Source organism: Zingiber officinale, chromosome 1B, assembly GCF_018446385.1.
Source record: "Zingiber officinale cultivar Zhangliang chromosome 1B, Zo_v1.1, whole genome shotgun sequence".
Taxonomy (NCBI): domain Eukaryota; kingdom Viridiplantae; phylum Streptophyta; class Magnoliopsida; order Zingiberales; family Zingiberaceae; genus Zingiber; species Zingiber officinale.
The window spans coordinates 160,781,639-160,802,692 of NC_055986.1; the positions used below are offsets into that span (position 1 = coordinate 160,781,639).

General features: G+C 41.9%; 1 protein-coding gene across 1 annotated transcript; it reads right to left on the reverse strand.

Moving 5' to 3' along the window:
* Positions 1-14,596: 14,596 nt before the first annotated feature.
* On the reverse strand, positions 14,597-14,953 carry LOC122043917 (secreted RxLR effector protein 161-like). Its single transcript, XM_042604482.1, has one exon. The coding sequence runs from the start codon at positions 14,951-14,953 to the stop codon at positions 14,597-14,599; it is 357 nt and encodes a 118-aa protein (XP_042460416.1).
* Between the last annotated feature and the right edge of the window lie 6,101 nt (positions 14,954-21,054).

The window sequence follows — 21,054 nt, forward strand, 5'->3', positions numbered from 1 at the left end:
ACAACTCCTACGACTTGGCCATGTTGCTCCGACAAAACCACGGGTTGTGTACACGTGGCCAGAAAGATTCAGTTTCCCTTTCGAGGAATTTTTGAATCTCTTTTCTATTTCGCCATTTGCTTGGTATTTATTTATTTATTTTTTGAATAAGGAAAATGTATTAATCATGAGAATCTACAACTTTAAATTAAGAGAAGTTTAATGGGAAAATAAAAATAAAAAGGATGCCCTTTTTTATTATCATCAAAAGCTATCTATTTTTAAAAAAAATATTTATAAAGTACTTTTATCATAATGTTAATATTAAAATAATTTTTAATAAAATTAATCATAATAATAATTTTAGAAAAATATTATTATTGACGAGAGGATATTCAGAACGATTATTTTAATGATCAGAATTTAGTCAGTCAGAAAATAAATTTCTATAATTAAAAAATTAATTAAGTATTATTAATAAAAATTAATTAGATATTATTTTTTAAAAATAAATATGGAAATAAGTGAGAAAGGATATAATTGACATCCTTAATAATCTTAAAAATTATTTTAAAAAAAACTAATCTCGATTCTACCCATTTAATATTATCCATTTCAGAATTTCTAAAAAACACACATCATTTTTAGAATTCTCACCGACCGCATTTGTTGCATTTAGATTTCTCAAAATTTTAGAATTTCTATTTTAACCCTCTTGCAAACCACTATAATTTTTAAGTATAAATCTTGATCCTGTCCGAGCGCTGAATCAACGGACGCTGGAGACGTGGCGCTCCCTGCTGTCTCCTCGTACGCTCCGGTGATCCTGCAGCAAAACCGAGCAAGGTGGGGTTTCCCGGCGACGATCCTCCGACGATCAAGTCAGGCAAAAGGGAAACAAGGAGGTGGCTCCGAAGATCCAAGATTGCATACCTCCGCCGAAGTCTGAGAGCTCTTATATAGAGCTATGGTGTGCTTGGCGCGCGCACAAATCGAGGCGTACACGTGTTCTGCACCATACTTCAGTATGGGCTTGTCAGAAGAGCGTGTCTGACGTCATGCTGCTATAGTCCGAGGACCTCCTTGATGGGATAGAAGAACCTTCCATCGTACGATTCTGCGTATGGTCTGGCCATCAAACATGTCTGTTGTCAGCGACAGAGGTTACTAGGATGACGTCCCTACTGTCCCGTGTCTTTTGGTTTCATCCTCTCGAGCCAAGCGTCGAGCTGCTCGGCGGCTTCTTATCTTCGACCCGTCGTAGATGTTGGTCCGTCCGGGGGAGATTCATGGCCCCCTGCTCGGACGAACACTCTTGTCTTGTTGCCTGACTCCTTGGCCGAGCGGACAGACCGCTTAGCCTTGTACCCTTGTCTTGGGCCACGACCGAGCGGACCACCCGCTCGGTAATATAGCCTTTTTACCTTGGCGTCTGAAACTCGAGCTCATGGCCGGGTTACAGTTCCTTCAGCTGGAGGGCATGGTCGGGCGATCAGCATAGGGTGCCCGCTCGGCGAGCCCACGGGGTTGAACCCCTTGACTCCTGACCCCTACGGGTCGTTGACCCTTTGCCCATGAGGACCCCCTGGCCTGATCACCGAATCACTTGTCTTCCCCTCAAGTCTAGTCGAAGGAGGCGCTAAGTCCGACTGACTAGACTTCCGGTCTGACTGAGTAATGGCGCTCGGACGGCCCGTGGAATGCTCGTCCGTTCGGCTTACATTCTTCTCCACGCCCATTCGGCGCTGTTAACGGATGGACGGTCAACGCTGATGCCTCCATTGATACCCTCGGAATGCGTGTCAAATCCTTCCCATTAAAGCCGAGCACGTGCGCTGTGCCCGGTAATGGTGCTCATTAAATGCGCCTCAGGCGGTAGCGCCACGTGGCGTCTCTGCGCCGTCAGCGTACGGCGGCGGCGTTACCTCCGATGGGACAGCCGATGTTTGGAATGGACGGTTAGATGCGGGCATTGATTCGCGTGACCTGCATCTAACGGCTTAGGCCGCTCTGCTGAGCGCACCAAATTTGAGGGGGATCTAAAAGGTCTCCAAGACTCCGTAGAAGCCTCCCACACTGCCTTGAAAGAATATAAGGATGGAGAATCGAGCCGTTAGGCCGCGACGCGGCAAGCCTTCGTCCGCTCGGATGAGTTCGGCGATAAGTTCAGCAACAAGTTGGCCCTAACTTTCGAGGAAGCCATGAAGGTTGCAGTTGCTCATTTGAAGACGAAGGGCCATATTCCCACCGAGCTGTCCATTCCCCCTGAATAACTGGCTGTCTTGATGGGCGCAATCTTGGATGCCCTTTTCAATTTCGAGGATAGTGAGTGAGGAGTCTTTGAAATCTCCTTTAAGTGTCTTTTGCTACTTTTTGTTTGGCCGCCGTTCAGCGTAAACTCTTTATGTAATGAACTTTGTTTTTGTTTACCATTTGTTGATCGACCAATACTCATCCCCTTACTTTTGTTTCAGTCAGAATTTTTTCGCGCAAGCACTTTTTATAACTCGGTCGTTCAGCCTAACACCTCCATATTTCTAACTTGAGTTTGAGCCAATTGTCCGTAAAATGCCTCTTAATTCGACCGTGTGGTCGTTCGAAACGCGAACAGCGCTCGTTCACGCGTTCTCACCTTTTATTCTCATTGATCGTCTTCCGGCCAGAGGGTTTATAGTCGCCGGTCCGACTCTCGATATTTAATCGTCGGAGCTCGACGGTCTTCTGTCCGGGGGGTTTATAGTCGCCGGCGCGACTCTCGATATTTAACGTAGGAGCTCGATGGTCTTCCGTCCGGGGGGTTTATAGTCGTCGGTCCGACTCTCGATTTTTAACGTCAGAGCTCGACGGTCTTCCGGCCGGAGGGTTTATAGTCGCCGGTCCGACTCTCGATTTTTAACGTCGGAGCTCGACGGTCTTCCGTCCGGGGGGTTTATAGTCGCCAGTCCGACTCTCGATATTTAACGTCGGAGCTAGACAGTCTTCCGTCCGGGGGGGTTTATAGTCGCCGGCACGACTCTCGATTTTTAACGTCGGAGCTCGACGGTCTTCCGTCCGGGGGGTTTATAGTCGCCGGCGCGACTCTCGATTTTTAACGTCGGAGCTCGACGGTCTTCCGGCCGGAGGGTTTATAGTCGTCGGCACGACTCTCGATATTTAACGTCGGAGCTCGACGGTCTTCCGGCCGGAGGGTTTATAGTCGCCGGTTACAGGTGTCAAAAATGAACCCGACCCGACGACCCAACCCGAGTCGACCCGAAAAAAATCAGGTTCGGGTTGGGCATTTTCGGGTTCGGGTCGGGTTCGGGTTGGAGGATTGGAGAGTTAAAAAATTTCGGGTTGGGTCGGGTCGGGTTCGGGTTGACCCGGGTAGACCCGGGTTGACTTAAATATAGGGTTTTGTGGGGTTTTTTGGTGTTAAATCAAATTTTATTTTAAAAATTTAGATGTTTTTATGTATATTAATATCATGTTTGTATGATAATGATGGAGTATTGAGATAAAAGTGAAGAATTATAGGGAAAATAGCCCAAAAAAATCATTTTGAATTGGATTTTCGGGTTATATGGGTCGGGTTCGGGTTGATCGGGTTCGGGTTGATCGGGTTCGGGTTTAGGTGTTTTGGGTTGAAGTCGGGTTCGGGTTGGGTTAAAAAAAAAAAAAATTCAACCTGACCCAACCTGACCCGACCCACCCGAATTGACACCCCTATCGCCGGTCCGATTCAAGATATTTAACGTCGGAGCTCGACGGTCTTCTGGCCGGAGGGTTTATAGTCACCAGTCCGACTCTCGATATTTAACGTCAGAGCTCGATGGTCTTCGGGCCGGAGGGTTTATAGTCGCCGGTCTGACTCTCGATATTTAACGTCGGAGCTCGACGGTCTTTCGGTCGGAGGGTTTATAGTCGCCGGTCCGACTCTCGATATTTAACGTCGGAGCTCGACGGTCTTCCGGTCGGAGGGTTTATAGTCGCCGGTCCGACTCTCGATATTTAACGTCGGAGCTCGACGGTCTTCCGGTTCGGCTGACGACGCCCATACTTGCGCTAATTTTCCGATTTTTTACTCCTGCATTTCAAGTATACAGCCGAACGGGAAGTATACAACATACATTATATTGGCGCACCTTTCACCCCGCCCGGTAAGGCTGGAGGTGGTTCGCGCTCCATGGTCGATCCAGTTGTCGTCCGTCTTCATCCTCCAGATAATAGGCACCCGAGCGGAGCTTTTCGATGACTTTAAAGGGGCCCGCCCAAGAAGCCTCCAGCTTGCCAACGTCCCCGACCGGCTTTACTTTCTTCCACACTAGGTCGCCGACCTGGAACGCTCTAGAGATCATGCGCCGGTTGTAGTTCTGCTTCATTCTCTGCCGGTACGCCATCAGCCGGACGAACACCTTGGCTCGATCTTCGTCGATCAAGTCAAATTTCAGCTGCCTCCGCTCGGCGTTGTCATCATCATAGTTCTGGATCCGGACGGACTCTATACCGACTTCAACTGGGATAACTGCTTGGCCGTCGTACACCAAATGAAATGGTGTGACGCCCGTTCCCTCCTTTGGGGTCGTGCAGATAGCCCATAGGACGCCCGGCAGCTCGTCCACCCAGCTTCCTCCCATATGGTCGAGCCGAGCCCGAAGAATGCGAAGAATCTCTCGGTTGGCTACTTCGGCTTGACCATTGCTCTGGGGATATGCCACGGAAGTAAAATGTTGTTCGATGCCATAACTTTTGCACCATTCTTCGAGCTGCTTCCCGGTGAACTGTCGTCCGTTATCAGATGCGAGTCGGCGAGGAATGCCGAACCGACAGATTATATGCCGCCAGATAAACCTTTTGACCATCTGCTCGGTGATCTTGGCCAGTGGCTCGGCTTCCATCCATTTGGAAAAGTAGTCGACCGCCACTAGAAGAAACTTCCGCTGACCGGTCTCCATAGGGAACAGACCCACGATATCCATTCTCCACTGATCGAACGGACAGGAGACAGTAGATGTCTTCATCTCCTCCGCCAGTCGGTGGAAGACGTTGTGGTACTTCTGGCAGGAGAGGCACGATGCGACGGTCCGAGCGGCGTCTGCTTGCAGTGTTGGCCAGAAATATCCGGCCAGCAGGATCTTCCTGGCCAGCGATCGTCCGCCCGGATGTCCTCCGCACGATCCTTGGTGCACTTCCTGGAGGATGTACTCCGCGTCTTCCGAGCTCACACACTGTTGGTTAATCCTAGGAAAACGTACCGGTTCCACTGTACAAATTTTTTTTTATAAGTGTCAAACCTTTCCTTAAATAACCTATTGTGTTCTTTAGAAATTAAATCAGGAATCGCAGACGGAACTTAACATCATTGATTCCAAATTTAACTTATCTGTTCTTAATGGTTTAGATTTGAATCGCAAGCGGAACTTAACACTATTGATTCAAATCTACCTAAATTATTAATTCCATAAATATTAATTTCCAAAATTGGCTTCCAGGACTGCATGGCGAGGCACATGGCCTTCTTGGATATGGGAGCAACCACCACCGCCTAGGCAAAGCCTTTTAAGGAAAGCTAATATTTATTTTCTTAAATAACTTTAGGTTAACCAAAAAGAACAATCGAATCACAAATTCGAAAAAGAAGAAAACACAAAATCGAAAAATAAATTCGATAAACTAGATCTAATTGCCTCTTGTATTTAGAATTCATACAAAGAAAAATAACTAGTATGATGTGGAAGAAAAATACTAGTTATACCTTCTCTTTGTAAGCTAATGACCTCAAGATCTTCTGCCGTATTCCTCGCCTCACCTTGGACGTCGTGTGGGCGACGATCCTCCAAGATGAACACCACCCAAAAGCTTCCTCCTTCTTCTAAAATCCGGCCACCGCCACTACCAAGGAGAAGAGAGCAAAGGGAGAGGAAGAAGGGAGAGGGCCGACCACCAAGAGATCACCCAAGCAAAAGAATAAGAGTTGTGTCTCATGAAGCCCCCTCACCCCTTCTTTTATATTATTTGCCCAAGGCAAATAAGGAAAAAACCTTTTACAAAAAATAAAATCATCCAAGAGTTTTTCCTTTTCCCTTTTTATTTTTCCTTTTCTTTCCTCTTGATTGAATCAATCACCAATCAATGATTATGATCAATCCTATTTGGTTTAGGATTGAATTTGGTTTAATCCTATTGGCCGGCCCTTGCTTGGGCACCAAGCAAGGTGGCCGGCCACAATTAAAAGGAAAGGAAAAATAATTTTTAAAAATTTTACAAGAAGAAATCCTCTTATAAAATTTACAAGCTCTCTTTCCTAAAGTATGAGTTAAAAAAGGAAGGTTTCTAAAAATTAAAACCATGTTTTAAAATTTAAAAACTCTCTTATAAAATTTCCTTTTTTAACATGGTGATAGAAAATTTAAATTTTAAAACTTCTTTTCTTTTTTTTTTCTAAACAATGAGGATAGTTAAAAAAGGAAAGTTTTAAAATCTTTTAAACTCTCTATTTAAACATGTGGCCTAATTCAAATAAGGAAAGTTTTAAAAATTAAAATCTCTCTTTTAAAACTTATAGTTTTCTACAAAGAGAAGATTTTAAAAATTCAAAACAACCCTCCCTTTTTGAATTATTATGGCCGGCCCCTACAAGCTTGGTCACCAAGCTATAGGGCCGGCCCCTTTCAAGAGGATGTGGCCGGCCATTGCTTGGCCACTAAGCAATGGTCCGGCCCCCTTCTTGGACACCAAGAAGAGCCTTACATTTGGATAGACTTGAGGTTATAATGAGGCTACGACAGGGACCTAGAGGAGAAATTGGTTTTGGCCTTCCGATGAGCTTGAGTATCTCGTGTTCACCCCGAACACACAACTCAAATTCATCGATACTAACTCATTCCACTAGAGAGTTATTACCGCACTACCGCACCAATCCCAAATTACATTATGGGCTCCTTCTTATCATGAGTGTGTTAGTCTCCCTGTATTTAAGATTATGAATGTCCACTAATTAAGTAAGTTACTGACAACTCACTTAATTAATATCTAGCTTCAAGAGTAATACCACTCAACTTTATTGTCATGTTTGACTAGGTCCACCTGCAGGGTTTAACATAACAATCCTTATGAGCTCCTCTTGGGGACATTCTCAACCTAGATAACTAGGACACAGATTCCTTCTATAATCAACAACACACACTATAAGTAATATCATTTCCCAACATATCGAGCATATTGATTTATCGAGTTAAACCTCACCCTTTGATAAGTCAAAGAAATAAATATTAAATATATGTGGTTGTTATTATATTAGGATTAAGAGTACACACTTCCATAATAACTAAGGTTTAGTTCTTTTACTAAGTCAGTACAAAAAGAACTTACCTAAATGATCCTACTCAATACACTTAAAGTGTATCAGTGTAATTTATTAGTTAAGATAAACTAATACTTAATTACACTACGACTATACTGATGAGTTGTTCCTTTCCATCTCAGTCGTGAGCAACTGTTTATGATTTATAGAGAGCCGACAACATTATCTTCTGAGTGTGACACCACACTCCATGTTATCTACTATATAAATTAATTGAACAATTACAGTTAACAAATAAATACAGAAATTGACCAATGTGATTCTTTTATTTCAACAAATAAATATTTACAAAAGCTAGGCTTTTAGTATACACTCTAACACACCCTTCAAAAGTGGGCGGGAGAATGCCTTATTGTAGAGTTGATCTCCAACGAGTGTGAACCGGCCGGCTCTCCTCCTCAATAGCTGGGCTTCCTCCCGATCGGAAGGTGTAACACCCGAGCGGAGAAACTCCATGATGGTTGTCCTCCAATCATTCGGAAATGTGAGGCCTTCCATCCGGTCGATGTGCGCCACCAAGGATACTTGCTCAATTGGCTGCTAGATGACGACCGGTGATATTGAACTTGCGAGCTTGGATAACTCATCTGCCGCCTGGTTCTCCGCTCGGGGTATCTTCTGGATAATAACTTCTCTGAAGTGGGTCCTGAGCTTTTTGAAGGCCTCAGCGTAGAGCTTGAGCCGAGCGTTGTTAATCTCAAAAGTGTCCGAGAGTTGTTGAGCGACCAGCTAAGAGTCTGAATGCATTGTTACCGGACCGGCTCCCACATGCCGGGCTGCCTGCAAGCCGGCTATGAGGGTCTCATACTCCGCTTCATTATTGGTGGTTTTGTAGTCTAGCCGAACGGATAGGTGCATCCGTTCTTCTTGGGGAGAAAGTAATAGCACACCAATCCGCCTCCCGAGCCGAGTAGACGATCCGTCCACAAATATTTTCCACATAGCTTCAGGCTCGGGATTTTGCACTTCGGTAACAAAATCTGCTAAGGACTACGCCTTTATCGACGATCGGGGTTGATACTGAATGTCAAATTCGCTTAATTCCGTTGTCCATTTGATGAGTCGTCCGGACGCTTCTGGGTTCAGCAGCAGTCTTCCCAATGGGCTATTTGTCCGGACGATGATTGTATGTGCTAGGAAATAAGGACGAAGTCTCCAAGCGGCGAGGACCAAAGCAAAAGCCAGCTTCTCGAGTCCAGTGTAGCGAGATTCAGCGTCTTTTAGAATATGGCTTAAGAAGTACACGGGTTGTTCTTTACCGCTCGTCCTCACTAATGCCGAGCCCACTGCCCGCTCGGTTGAAGATAAATAAATACAGAGCGGCTCACCTGCAGCTAGCTTAGCTAGCACGGGCAAGGAATTCAGGTAGGTCTTCAGCTCCTCAAACGCCCGGTCACATTCCTTGTCTCAATGAAACTTAGTAGCTTTGCGCAGGATCTTGAAAAAAGGGAGGCTCCAGTCGGCAGTCTTGGAGATAAATCTTGACAACGCAGTTATCCGACCGGTCAGGCGTTGTACTTCCCTCAGATTTCTCGGAGGCGGCATATCTTGCAACGCTTTTACCTTGCTGGGATTTGCCTCTATGCCCCGCTCGGTCACTATATAGCCCAAGAAACGCCCGCCTTTTGCTCCGAACAGACATTTCTGAGGATTCAGCTTGACTCCATACTTCCTCAGCGTTCGGAAGGTCTCCTCCATGTCCGCAAAAAGATTAGCCGCTCGGACGGACTTGATGAGAATATCATCCACGTACACTTCTAAATTGCGTCTGATCTGCTCTTTGAATACTTTGTTCATCAAGCGCTGGTAAGTTGCTCCTGCGTTCTTCAATCCGAATGGCATTACATTGTAGCAATAAGTGCCGTCGGCTGTGACGAAACTAACCTTTTCTTGATCTTCTCGGGCGAGCGGCACCTGATGGTAGCCCTGATAGGCGTCTAGCATGCATATTAACTCGCACCCGGCTGTGGAGTCCACCAGTTGATCAATCCGGGGTAGAAGGTAGAAATCCTTTGGGCATGCTTTGTTGATATCCCTGAAATCGATGCAAACCCTCCATTTGTTGCCCGGCTTGGAGACTAGCACTACATTTGCGAGCCAGCTCGGGAACTGAACCTCCCTTATATGGCCGGCCTCCAAGAGCTTCTCAACCTCCGCTCGGATTATGGCGTTCTGTTCGGCGCTGAAGTCCCTCTTCCTTTGCTTTACCAGTCGAGCGTCCGGTCGGACGTGAAGCTCATGCTGTGCTATACTCGGCGAAATTCCCGGCAGCTCATGCGTCGACCAAACGAAGACGTCGCAGTTTCTCTGGAGACATTTGATCACCTCCTTTTTATGGCTTGCCTCCAAATCGGCCGCAATGAACGTGGTAGCCTCCGATCGGGTCGGGTGGATCTGCACCTCCTCTTTTTCTTCATAGACCAAAGAGGGTGGTTTTTCGGTTATGGCGTTCACCTCGATCCGTGGCGTCTTCTGCGCGAAATTAGCTTCCGCTCGGACCATTTCGACGTAGCATCGCCGAGCCGCCAGCTGGTCTCCTCGCACTTCTCCAACTTTATCTTCAACCGGGAATTTGATTTTCTGGTAGAAGGTGGAGACGGTCGCTCGGAACTCACTGAGCGTCGGTCGCCCTAGGATAACATTGTATGTTGAGGGAGAATCGACCACGACGAAGTTGGCGGTCCGCGTCCTTCTGAGCGGCTCTTCTCCCATTGAAATAGCCAGTCGGACTTGCCCGACCAGTAGAACTTCATTGCCCGTAAACCTGTAGAGAGGGGTTGTCATGGGCAACAACTCGGCTCGATCGATTTGTAGTTGGTCGAAAGCCTTTTTGAATATTATGTTGACCGAACTGCCTGTATCAATGAAAGTGCGATGAATAGTATAATTAGCTATTACCACTTTGATAATGAGGGCGTCGTCATGTGGCACTTCGACTCCCTCAAGGTCCCTGGGCCCGAAGCTGATTTCGGGCCCGCTCGCCCGTTCTTGACTGCAGCCGACCACATGGATCTGGAGCTGCCTTACACTCGCCTTCCTTGCTCTGTTGGAGTCACCTCTGGTCGGTCCGCCAGCGATGATATTGATTTCGCCTCGGGACGTGTTGCTCCTATTTTCTTCCTCCCGTGCGGACGACCTAGGCCGCTCCTTAGACATCCAGGGATTGTCCTCGTGCCTCTGAGGATAATGCCGCTCGGGAGACTGTCGTTGTCGCCTGTCGCCGATCCGTCGATCGGCTTCAGAGTGTCGTTGTCGCTTGTCGGATGATGGCGATCGACGATGGCTACTCCGAGGAGCGGGGCGGGCGATCAGGGGAAGGCTTCGGCAATCTCGTGTGTTATGCGTGTCGGTTCGGTGGAACGAACAAAACATGGGGGGTCCATACCTTCTTCTTTGGTTTAGGCCGCTCGGCAGCTACCTCTTGGATGGCATGGGACCTCGCGTGGTGAGAGCGGAATGCCTCGGCATGCGGTTCTCTGGGCGGCTCCTAGCGAGTGACAGGCTTCCGCTCGGCAGGGGCTAGCCGCTCAGAAGAAACTTCTTTTCTTCGGGCCGCCTGGGCTTCCTCCACATTAATGTACTCATTGGCCCGGTGCAACATATAATCATAGTCTCGGGGCGGCTTTCGAATAAGTGAACGGAAGAAATCACCATCCACGAGGCCTTGCGTGAATGCATTCATCATTGTTTCTGAGATGGCTGTTGGAATATCCATGGCCACCTGGTTGAATCGCTGGATGTAAGCTCGGAGCGACTCCCTAGGCTCTTGTTTGATGGCGAATAGACTGACACTAGTCTTCTGGTAACGCCGACTGCTTGTGAAATGGTGGAGAAAGGCCGTGCGGAACTCCTTGAAGCTGGTAATGGATCCGTCCGGCAGCCTCCGAAACCACCGTTGCGCCGATCCCGAGAGGGTGGTAAGGAACACCCGACACTTTACTCCATCTGTGTATTGATGTAGGGTAGCTGTGTTGTCGAACTTACCCAGATGGTCGTCCGGGTAAGTGGTTCCGTTGTATTCCCCGATCACCGGGGGCACATAATGCTTTGGCAGAGGGTCCCGCAGGATGACCTCTGAAAACTGCCGGTTGATCCGCTCGGGGGAGACGTCCGTTCGGGGAGCCTTGCCTTTTCTGTTGTCTCGCCTGGGCGCCTCGTCGGATGAAGATCCTCGATCACGGTTAACTGTTGTAACTTCAAGAGGCGTACGGAATAGGGCCCGATGAAATGGAACCGTGGCAGGCGGTGCTTCCGCTTGGCCACCTGACGCTGACGTCGCTTGTTGCTCCATCCGCTCGGCTTGCGCCTTCTGTTTCTGTTGCTCCACGAGCTTAGCTGCTCTTGCCTCGATGAGAGCGTCGAACTCCTCCTGGGAGAGCATCACGGTGTGCGGTCGTCCAGTTTCGTCCATCTCTTCCGCTCAGATGTAGGCGCGTTCCCACAGACGGAGCCAATTTGATCCTGTCCGAGCGCTGAATCAACGGACGCTGGGGACATGGCACTCCCTGCTGTCTCCTCGTACGCTCCGGTGATCCTGCAGCAAAACCGAGCTGGGTGGGGTTTCCCGACGACGACCCTCCGACGATTAAGTCAGGCAAAGGGGAAACAAGGAGGTGGCTCCGAAGATCCAAGATTGCATACCTCCGGCGAAGTCTGAGGGCTCTTATATAGAGTTATGGTGAGCTTGGCGCACACACATCGAGGCGTACACGTGTCCTGCACCATACTTCAGTATGAGCTTGTCAGAAGAGCGTGTCTGACGCCATGCTGCTACAGTCCGAGCACCTCCTTGATGGGACAGAAGAACCTTCCATCGTACGATTCTGCGTATGGCTTGGTCATCGAACATGCCTGTTGTCAGCGACAGAGGTTACTAGGATGACGTCCCTACTGTCCCGTGTCTTTTGGTTTCATCCTCTCGAGCCAAGCGTCCAGCTGCTCGGCGGCTTCTTATCTTCGACCCGTCGTAGATGTTGGTCCGTTCGGGGGAGATTCATGGCCCCCTTCTCAAACGAACACTCTTATCTTGTTGCCTGACTCCTTGGCCGAGCGGACAGACCGCTCGGCCTTGTACCCTTGCCTTGGGCCACGGCCAAGCGGACCATCCGCTCGGCAATATAGCCTTTTTACCTTGGCGTCTGAAACCCGGGCTCATGGCCGGGTTACAGTTCCTTCGGCTGGAGGGCATGGCCGGGCGATCAGCATAGGGTACCCGCTCGGCGAGCCCACGGGATTGACCCCCCTTAACTCCTTACCCCTACGGGTCATTCACCCTTTGCCCATGAGGACCCTGGCCTGATCATCGGATCAAATCTTAAAATCAGTACTATTGTTGATTTTTAAAATGCAATATCAAATTAAATAATGTTGTTTTAGAAAAAATATAAATTCACTATTTTAATAATTCCCCTAATACCGATATCGCATATATGAAGATAAATATATGTGTTAGCATGTTCTTCTTTTAGAATTTGATGTTATTTTTTACAATATCATAGTAGTGCTGCGTCATAATAGCTGGTGGAATCGTGAAATGAAAAATAAATACATATTTTGAGAAAAAAAATCGATATGTATTATTTAAATTTATAATTATAAGGGACTCCCTTTGCTTTTAATGATTATAAAAATAAGAGGTGGCCTAGTTTTATTTTACACTCCAATATTTTTCTTACCGAAATATTTGTATTTTAAATCAATTAATACAAAACACAACGCATAATTTTCCACCCGGCAAACTTTCTCTAATGTCTACACTTCATTCAAATTTGCCCCTTTTTCTTCTGAAATAGTTAAATTGCCTCAAATTTTCAAAGTGGGCAGATAATTACAAGAAAATCTTGGTATTATTGCTACCCTATCACCCCTGTGTTTTTTTTTTTATTTTCGACGTAGAATTTAAAAGCCCCAAATTACCAATGAGAAAAATGAAAAAGAAATTCAATTAAAATCACCTTTAATACCCTGTTTATGGAGGAGTGAAATAATTTTTTTTCTTTATTTGTGTAAAAAAAATTGTGAAGGGAGGATTTATGTGGCAAAAGATGATTCGCTCGTCCCAACGCTCCCTTTAATCCGTTTCTAGGTTAATACGGAGGAGGTAAATTACGGATGACTATTAGTCATTAGTGTAAATGGTCAAGACATGAGGGAGGTTATGCTCGGTCACGCTGAGTTTCGACCTCAAGATTTTATGTGATAACACCCTATATTTTAATCATTGTACCGTCCCGAGAAAACATAAAGAAAAGATTTATGATCCATAGGCGGATCAATTTTTGATCATTTTCACTTCTTCGTAAATCAACGTAATCTAATAGTTTCAAGTTTCAACATCACATACGGAAGAACAATTATTTCCCACAATTTTGGATGTATAAAAAATAAATCAATGAATGAATTTTAAATCCATCATTTTTTGAATTTTAAAATAAATAAATAAGGGGAAAATTTTTAACAGGGAACTTTTTTTCTCAATTTTTTTCTTTCGAGCGGGCAGTGATTACTTAATTCTCATATTTAAATGTTTAATATAATCATGTGTGTATGTGAGAAAGGTTAATACAGCCTGGGTAATAGTACGTCCATCAAAATTTAAAGTTTGAATTTGTTACGATGTATTATTGGAGATTTTTTCTTTAATAAAAAGTGGGCTCAGGAAACTTTTAAAATCGAGTTAGTATTAGTAAATCTAATTAAATCAAAATTTTAGTAAAATCAAATTAACTAAATCAAATTAAAAATTTATTATTTATGTTAACATCGAATTAATTAAATTTATTTAAAAAATACTTTAAATATTTGTAAAACTGTAATAGCAAACTATAATTTATTTAACATCAAAAGAAGTCAGATTATATTTGTAAAATACTTTATGTTAAACTGTAATAGTAAATCATGATCGATTTTATGATTTCAAAAGGAATCTGTATTATATTTACAAACAATAAATGTTAAACAACAGTAGTAAATGATGATATCACGATCAGAGTGTCAAACAAATATATAAATTCTGATTAATATTTTGAACTTTAAGTACGTACAATAATCAAAATAAAATGTTTGTCTTTATTATCAAATATAGAGCAAAAAAATAAATACAGACTCCCACTAGATGAGTTCTTCTTCCATAAGAAGGATTCTCATATCCACAACATGCGCATGAAACACTTTAGGCATCAAGCCTTTGGTGAGTGGATCGACCAACATAGAATATGTGCTGATGTGCTCTACTATAATCTGACAACTCTGAACTCTTTGTTTAACCGTTAGAAACTAGATGTCGATGTGCTTAGACTTGTACGAACTATGATTGTTCTTGTCATAAAGTTCTACAGCTTTATTATCACAGTAGATCTTCAGTGACTTATCAATAATATCAACGATCTGTAATGTTGTAATAAAGTTCTGCACCCAAATCCCGTGATTGGATGTTTCATAACATGCTACCAACTCTGCCTCCATAGTAGAAGTGGCTACTAGTGTCTGCTTAGCACTCTTCCAAGATATAACCCCTCCGTCAAGCATAAAAATATAGCCTGAAGTAGATCTTCTATTATCCAAGCATCCAGCAAAATCGGAGTCTGAATATTCAATCATCTCCAGATGATCTGATCTTCGATATGTGAGCATATGTCCTTTAGTTCTTTGCAAATATCGCATCACTCTCTTTACCACTTTCTAGTGTGACGGACCTAGGTTACTAACATATCTGCCTAACATCCCCACTATAAATGTTATATATGGTCGAGTACAAACTTGTGGATACATGAGACTTCCCACTGCTGACACATATGGGAATTGCTCCAGTTCCTTTATTTCAAGTTTAAGACGTGGACACTGCTTCAAGCTAAACTTGTCATCTCTTGACACAGGTGTGTCATCGAGTGTACAGTTCTGCATACCATATGTTATAAGCATCTTTTCAATATAGGCTTGCTGTGAAAGTTAAAGAGTACCTCTTGAACTTTCACGATAGATTTGTATGCATAAAATAAAGGATGCTTCACCAAGATCATTCATTTCAAAATTACCAGATAGAAATGACTTAGTTTGAAGCAGCAGATCCTTATTATTGTTCGCAAGCAATATATCGTCCACATATAAAACAAGTATAACAAACTTGCTCCCATTGAACTTGACATATATGCACTGATCAACGGGTTTTTTTTAAAATCCAAATGAGGAAACCACTTGATCAAATTTTCGGTACCACTGACGAGATGCCTGTGTTAAATCATAAATGGACTTCTTTAATTAATCTACATACTAGGTGCTTTGAGTCTTTAGACTCAAAGTTCTCTGGTTGCACCATATATATAGACTCCTCTATGTCTTCATTGAGGAATGCAGTCTTTACATGAATTTGATGTAGCTCCAAATTATAAAGAGCTATAAGTGTCATGATTACCCTAAGGGAGTCTTTCGTCGACACAAGTGAGAAAGTCTCCTTGTAATCAATGTCTTCTTTCTAAGTGAATCCCTTAGCAACAAAACGAGCCTTATACTTTTCGACATTGTCCCTTGAATCCCGCTTGGTTTTAAATATTCATTTACAACCAACGTGCTTCTTTCCTTAAAGCAATTCGGTAAGTTCCCAAATGTCATTGTTCGCCATAGACTTCAACTCTTCTTGTATGGCGTTAATCCACCATTTAGGGTTAGAGCATTGTTTGACTTTTTGTAAAGATGTAGGATCACTCTCCGACCCTATGTCAAAATCATACTCTTGGAGATAAATATAATCACGAGAATTCGTGATTCTCCGTTCCCTTGTGGATCGTCTTAAAGGCACTTATGTTTGAGGTACTTGCTCATCAATATGAGGCAATACTTCAATTTCAATAATAGATTCCCCCGATTGCATTAGAGATGTCATGGGAATATCTTGGTTCACTACGCTCATTAGACGTGTGATACCCATAATGTGCGGTATGATAACCATACTGCTACTGATCACACTAGTAGTAACCACAGGAGGATCGTCAATGCTTTCCTCAAAAGATACTTTCCTAATTTTATTACTTCTACTGTCCTCAATGTACTTGACATTTCCCGTTTTGAAGAATGATCTATTAGAGAGATCATAAAATTTATACCCTCTTAATTTCTCAGAGTATCCTATAAAATTATAGCTAACCATTCTTGAATCCAGCTTCCTTCCATTAGGCTTGTAAGGCCTAACTTCAGCTGGACAACCCCAAACGTGTAAGTGTCTAATGCTAGGCTTCTTACTCGTCCACATCTCAAATGGGGTTTTAGTTATTATCTTACTAGATACTCTATTGATTAGGTAAACTGCAGTCTTGAGCGTTTCATCCCACAAGGACTCTGGTAGAGAAGTGAAAGTCATTATACTTTTTACCATGTCTTTTAGGGTTCGATTGTGATGCTCGGCTACACCATTCTGACAGAGTGTACTAGGTATGGTATACCGAGGCACAATTCCACACTCAGCAAGGTAATTCACAAAAGATCCTGGCCTGATCCATCATATCGATCATAATATTCGCCTCCATGGTCAGATCGGACAACTTTAATTTTCTTACCTAGTTGAAGTTCAACTTTGGCTTCGAAAAATTTGAACATATCCAAAGATCGTGATTTCTCATGAATAAGGTACAAATAGTCAAACTATAATAGTTATCTATGAAGCTAATAATATATGTGTATCTATTCCAAGATACCTTAGGGAATGGTCCACAGATATTTGTATATATTAGCTCCAAAATATCACTAAAATGGCTAGCCCCTTTATTTCTTTTGTTAGTAGTCTTCTCCTTGATACACTCTATGCAAACATCAAAGTCTGACCTGTCAAGAGAATCGAGAATTCTATGTGACATTAACCTTTCTAGACGTTGTTTGGATATATGTCCTAAACGTCTATGCCACAGCATGGAAGAATTCTCGTCGGTCAATTTGCGTTTCGTACCTATACTATGCATTATTACGTTGTCAACCGTAGAAGTAAAGATATTCAATTTATAAAGCTTATCAACCAAGAAATCATTGCCAACCAACACTGAATTAAAGAAAATACTAAAATTACATTTCTAAATGAACAAGAATAACCTAATTTGTCCAAACAAGAAATTAAAATTAAATTTCGTCAAAAAGATGGTACAATAAATGTATTTTCTAAATTTAGAAAAATATTGGTTCCTAAACAAACCCTAAAAACACCAATTGACTCGACTTTAGCGTTCTTTCCATTTCCTATATAGATATATCTTTCACCATTAAGCGGAAGTCGACTACAGAGATAACCCTACATAGTAACACTTATGTGAGTAATAATACATGTATCTATCCACCAAGTGTCAGTGGGTACAATAGCTAGATTGACTTCCGAACTAACAAAGTTGAGAAGTTTACCTTTCTTTACATGTTAGTTAGTGTACTCGAGACAGTCTTTCTTCATATGATCTTTCTTCTTGCAAAAGAAATAAGTGGATTTCTTATCCTGTTTCTTGTGCTCTTTATGGCTATTGTCTCCAAAATCTGCAGTTTGTTTTCCTTTTCCTTTGTTATTGATCCTCTTTCGTTTCTTGCTCTCACTTTGAGAATCAGATGCTAAGCGAGCACTCTCAGATGTCTCAATCTTTAGTCTCCTCTCCTCTTGCACGCATTGGGCAATAAGCTCATTCAATATCCACTTTTCCTTTTGAGTATTATACAATATCTTAAAAGGAGTGAACCGTGCAGGCAGATATATCAAGATGAAATGCACTAACATACCCTCAGACATATCAAGTTTTAGTGCTTTCAGACTTGTCGCTATATTGGACATCTCTATAATGTACTTCCTTATGTTTCCTTTAATATTATACTGCATGGTTACCAACTTCGTAAGAGGTGTGGTAGTTTCAACCTTTTCATTTAAGGTGAATCGGTATGTTAATTGGTCCAGAAAACTCCTAGCATCTCCTCCCTCTGTTGAGCCCTTTATTGGTGCTGATATGGAAAGCTTCATGATACTTAGACACATGCGATTTGATTTCTCCCATAGTTGAAATTCAACCCTCTGCTCTATAATGCTAGCACTGGTCTGAGATGCGGGACGATCATTCCTTAATGCATAGTCTAAGTCCATACAACCTAAGACTACGACCACATATTCTTTCCATTCAGTAAAATTTGAACTAGTTTGTGTTGGGATGTTATTAATGTTGGCAGTTACATATTGCACTGAAATTAAAAAGAGAAATTTATTTAAGCTCACGATTTAACTAAAGCCAAGAATATATAAGTAATATAAAATTATGCAAATAAAATAAAATTTTAAATGCATATAAATGAGCTCTTTATGAGATACCAAGTACAACATAATGTGTCTCCTTTGGGCCGACACATTATTTGTTAACAATACTCACTTTAATTCGCCACACAATGTCTCTTCCTTTGGGCCGACCAATTGTGTGCATAATATGATACTTTATATGAGTTATATTTTGGTCCATAGCTCACAACAACCTTAATTAGCCACATAAATACCTTCCTTTGGGCCAACATATTTTATGCATGATTTGAACAAAATAATATTTTGTTCCATAGTTGTAAGCTACCTTATGCATATACCTGATATAAAAGTAATCCTCCTTTGGGTCGATTACTTTTAGTATAGATATACATCTACCAACATAAAATGTACTAAACATACCTAAGGTGTCTTCCTTTGGGCCGACACATTAGTTCAATTTAATAGCACGTTGTATAGATAGACCCAAGAAAATACTAGGAACTTAATTCGAACAGAAATTACTTAATCAGCCTTAATAATATAAAATTAGGCTTATTAATCGATTGATACCTTATGGTAGTCGATTTGTATGATCCAATCGATTGTCTCAATCGATTCGAAAGTCTACTATATGCGACTACATAATTATATATAGAATTCTTTAAAATTTCCTTTGTGTTTTATAATTATAATTAAATAGTATTAAATTATTTAATACTATATATATAAAAAAAACTCAATCAATTAAAATGATATAGTCGCGAGTTTAAGGTGGGAAATCATTTAAGAAAAATTCTTAATCAATTTCTATTGATTCTGTTCAATGTTTTAGACTTGGTAATCTATTGGTCAACCAAGCCAGTCTATTAAACCCATAGTTTGTAGAATCGCGATCCTACATAGAATCGATTTAGGGTCAGGATCGGATCGGATCGTAGAATCGTACGGTCCTACCAAAAACCCTTATAATCTTATCATACATGATTAATAATTTGAAAAAATACCTAAAAACTCTTTATATATAAATAACTAACTAATTTTATATATATATATGCAATCATTTACACTCAACACCTTAAATTACATTACTACATGTATAAATTTAAATTAACTTGTAATTCAACTATCATTCTCACATAGTAATAATATTTATATTTTCATATCATAAAATGAAAGAATATAAAATTTCTATTAACACAATAATAATAACACATTCAATATTTAAAATATTTTCTTGATTTATAAGATAATTCAATTTAAATGTCAACAAAGCACCTGACGTATATAACAGAAGTTATTGAATCTTTTGATTCAAATATGAACGCTGTAAATAATCTTCTAAAGACTGGTTGATGTCATACAATACTAGACAATGGACATAAAAAAACTTATTATTTTGGAGAAAAGAAATGACAGAATATTATTGATAAAAAATTAACTCAAAAATAATTAAACATATATTTAAATAATTTAAAACCCTAATAAGATGAAAAAAAAAAAAGATAAAATTTTCTAAACATTCGAAAAGGATTTAAATGATATTTTTTATGTTTGAAATATGGTAGTTAAAGATAAACTTTGAAATTTATTAAAGATCTCTGAACGAATTTTGATTTGATATATTATAGGCTCCGTGGTTCAATCCGAGTCAAAAGTTATGAGCTCTCAAAGCTTCCACCAATCCTTCTCCAATTATGTTCCGATCCTACTGATTCTGTTCCGATCATACCGATCCTGCTGCGATCCTACTGCAAAAAATGATTCTACACGATCCTGGATCAATTTTAGGTTTTCGGATCGTAGGATCGTACGATCCTACGATCCGAATCACGATTATGTAAACTATGATTAAACCATTGTTACATAGAAGATCAAACATTTTCTAGATTTTCTATACAAAAGATTTTGACGATCAAATAATTGTATTATACTAGGAATCTTAATCTAGCGTACAAACAATAAATCGACGAAAAAACTTAAACTTTAAATCATGAAATCGATGAAAGAGAGTCATGGCTCTAATACCAATTTGATGGTTCTTGTAATAAACATAAGTCGCATGAATTCTAAACAATCAAAATAAGAATTCGAATAGGAAAATCAAGAACATATGAGCATGGATCTTCGTTTCATCAAGAACATGACATAAGAAAGTAAATATTGTAATTACAAGGAACCTAAATGCAGCGAAATTGTCATTATTCTTCGTGTAGAGCTTGTCGATCCAACATTCCTGCGGAAGAAGAAGAAGGAGAAGAAGGTTGACCTTCCGGAGGAGTTAAGGTTGACGGCGCTGAATCCTCTTCGTCAATGAGGAACGAAAAGACGTCTCAAAGATGCCCTAATCCTCTAGGGACCAACCCATTATATAGTGCACACATATTATCAGTCCATAGATAATCATAGATGTGAGATTATAAGTAGAGTCGTTAATTTGGGTTGGGCCCGTCGGGTTGGCCCACCCCGCCAAACAATTTAAGCGGATTGAGTT

Excerpts from the sequence above, each read along its gene's own strand:
- LOC122043917 (XM_042604482.1), bottom strand. The coding sequence starts at position 14,953 with ATGCTCACATATCGAAGATCAGATCATCTGGAGATGATTGAATATTCA.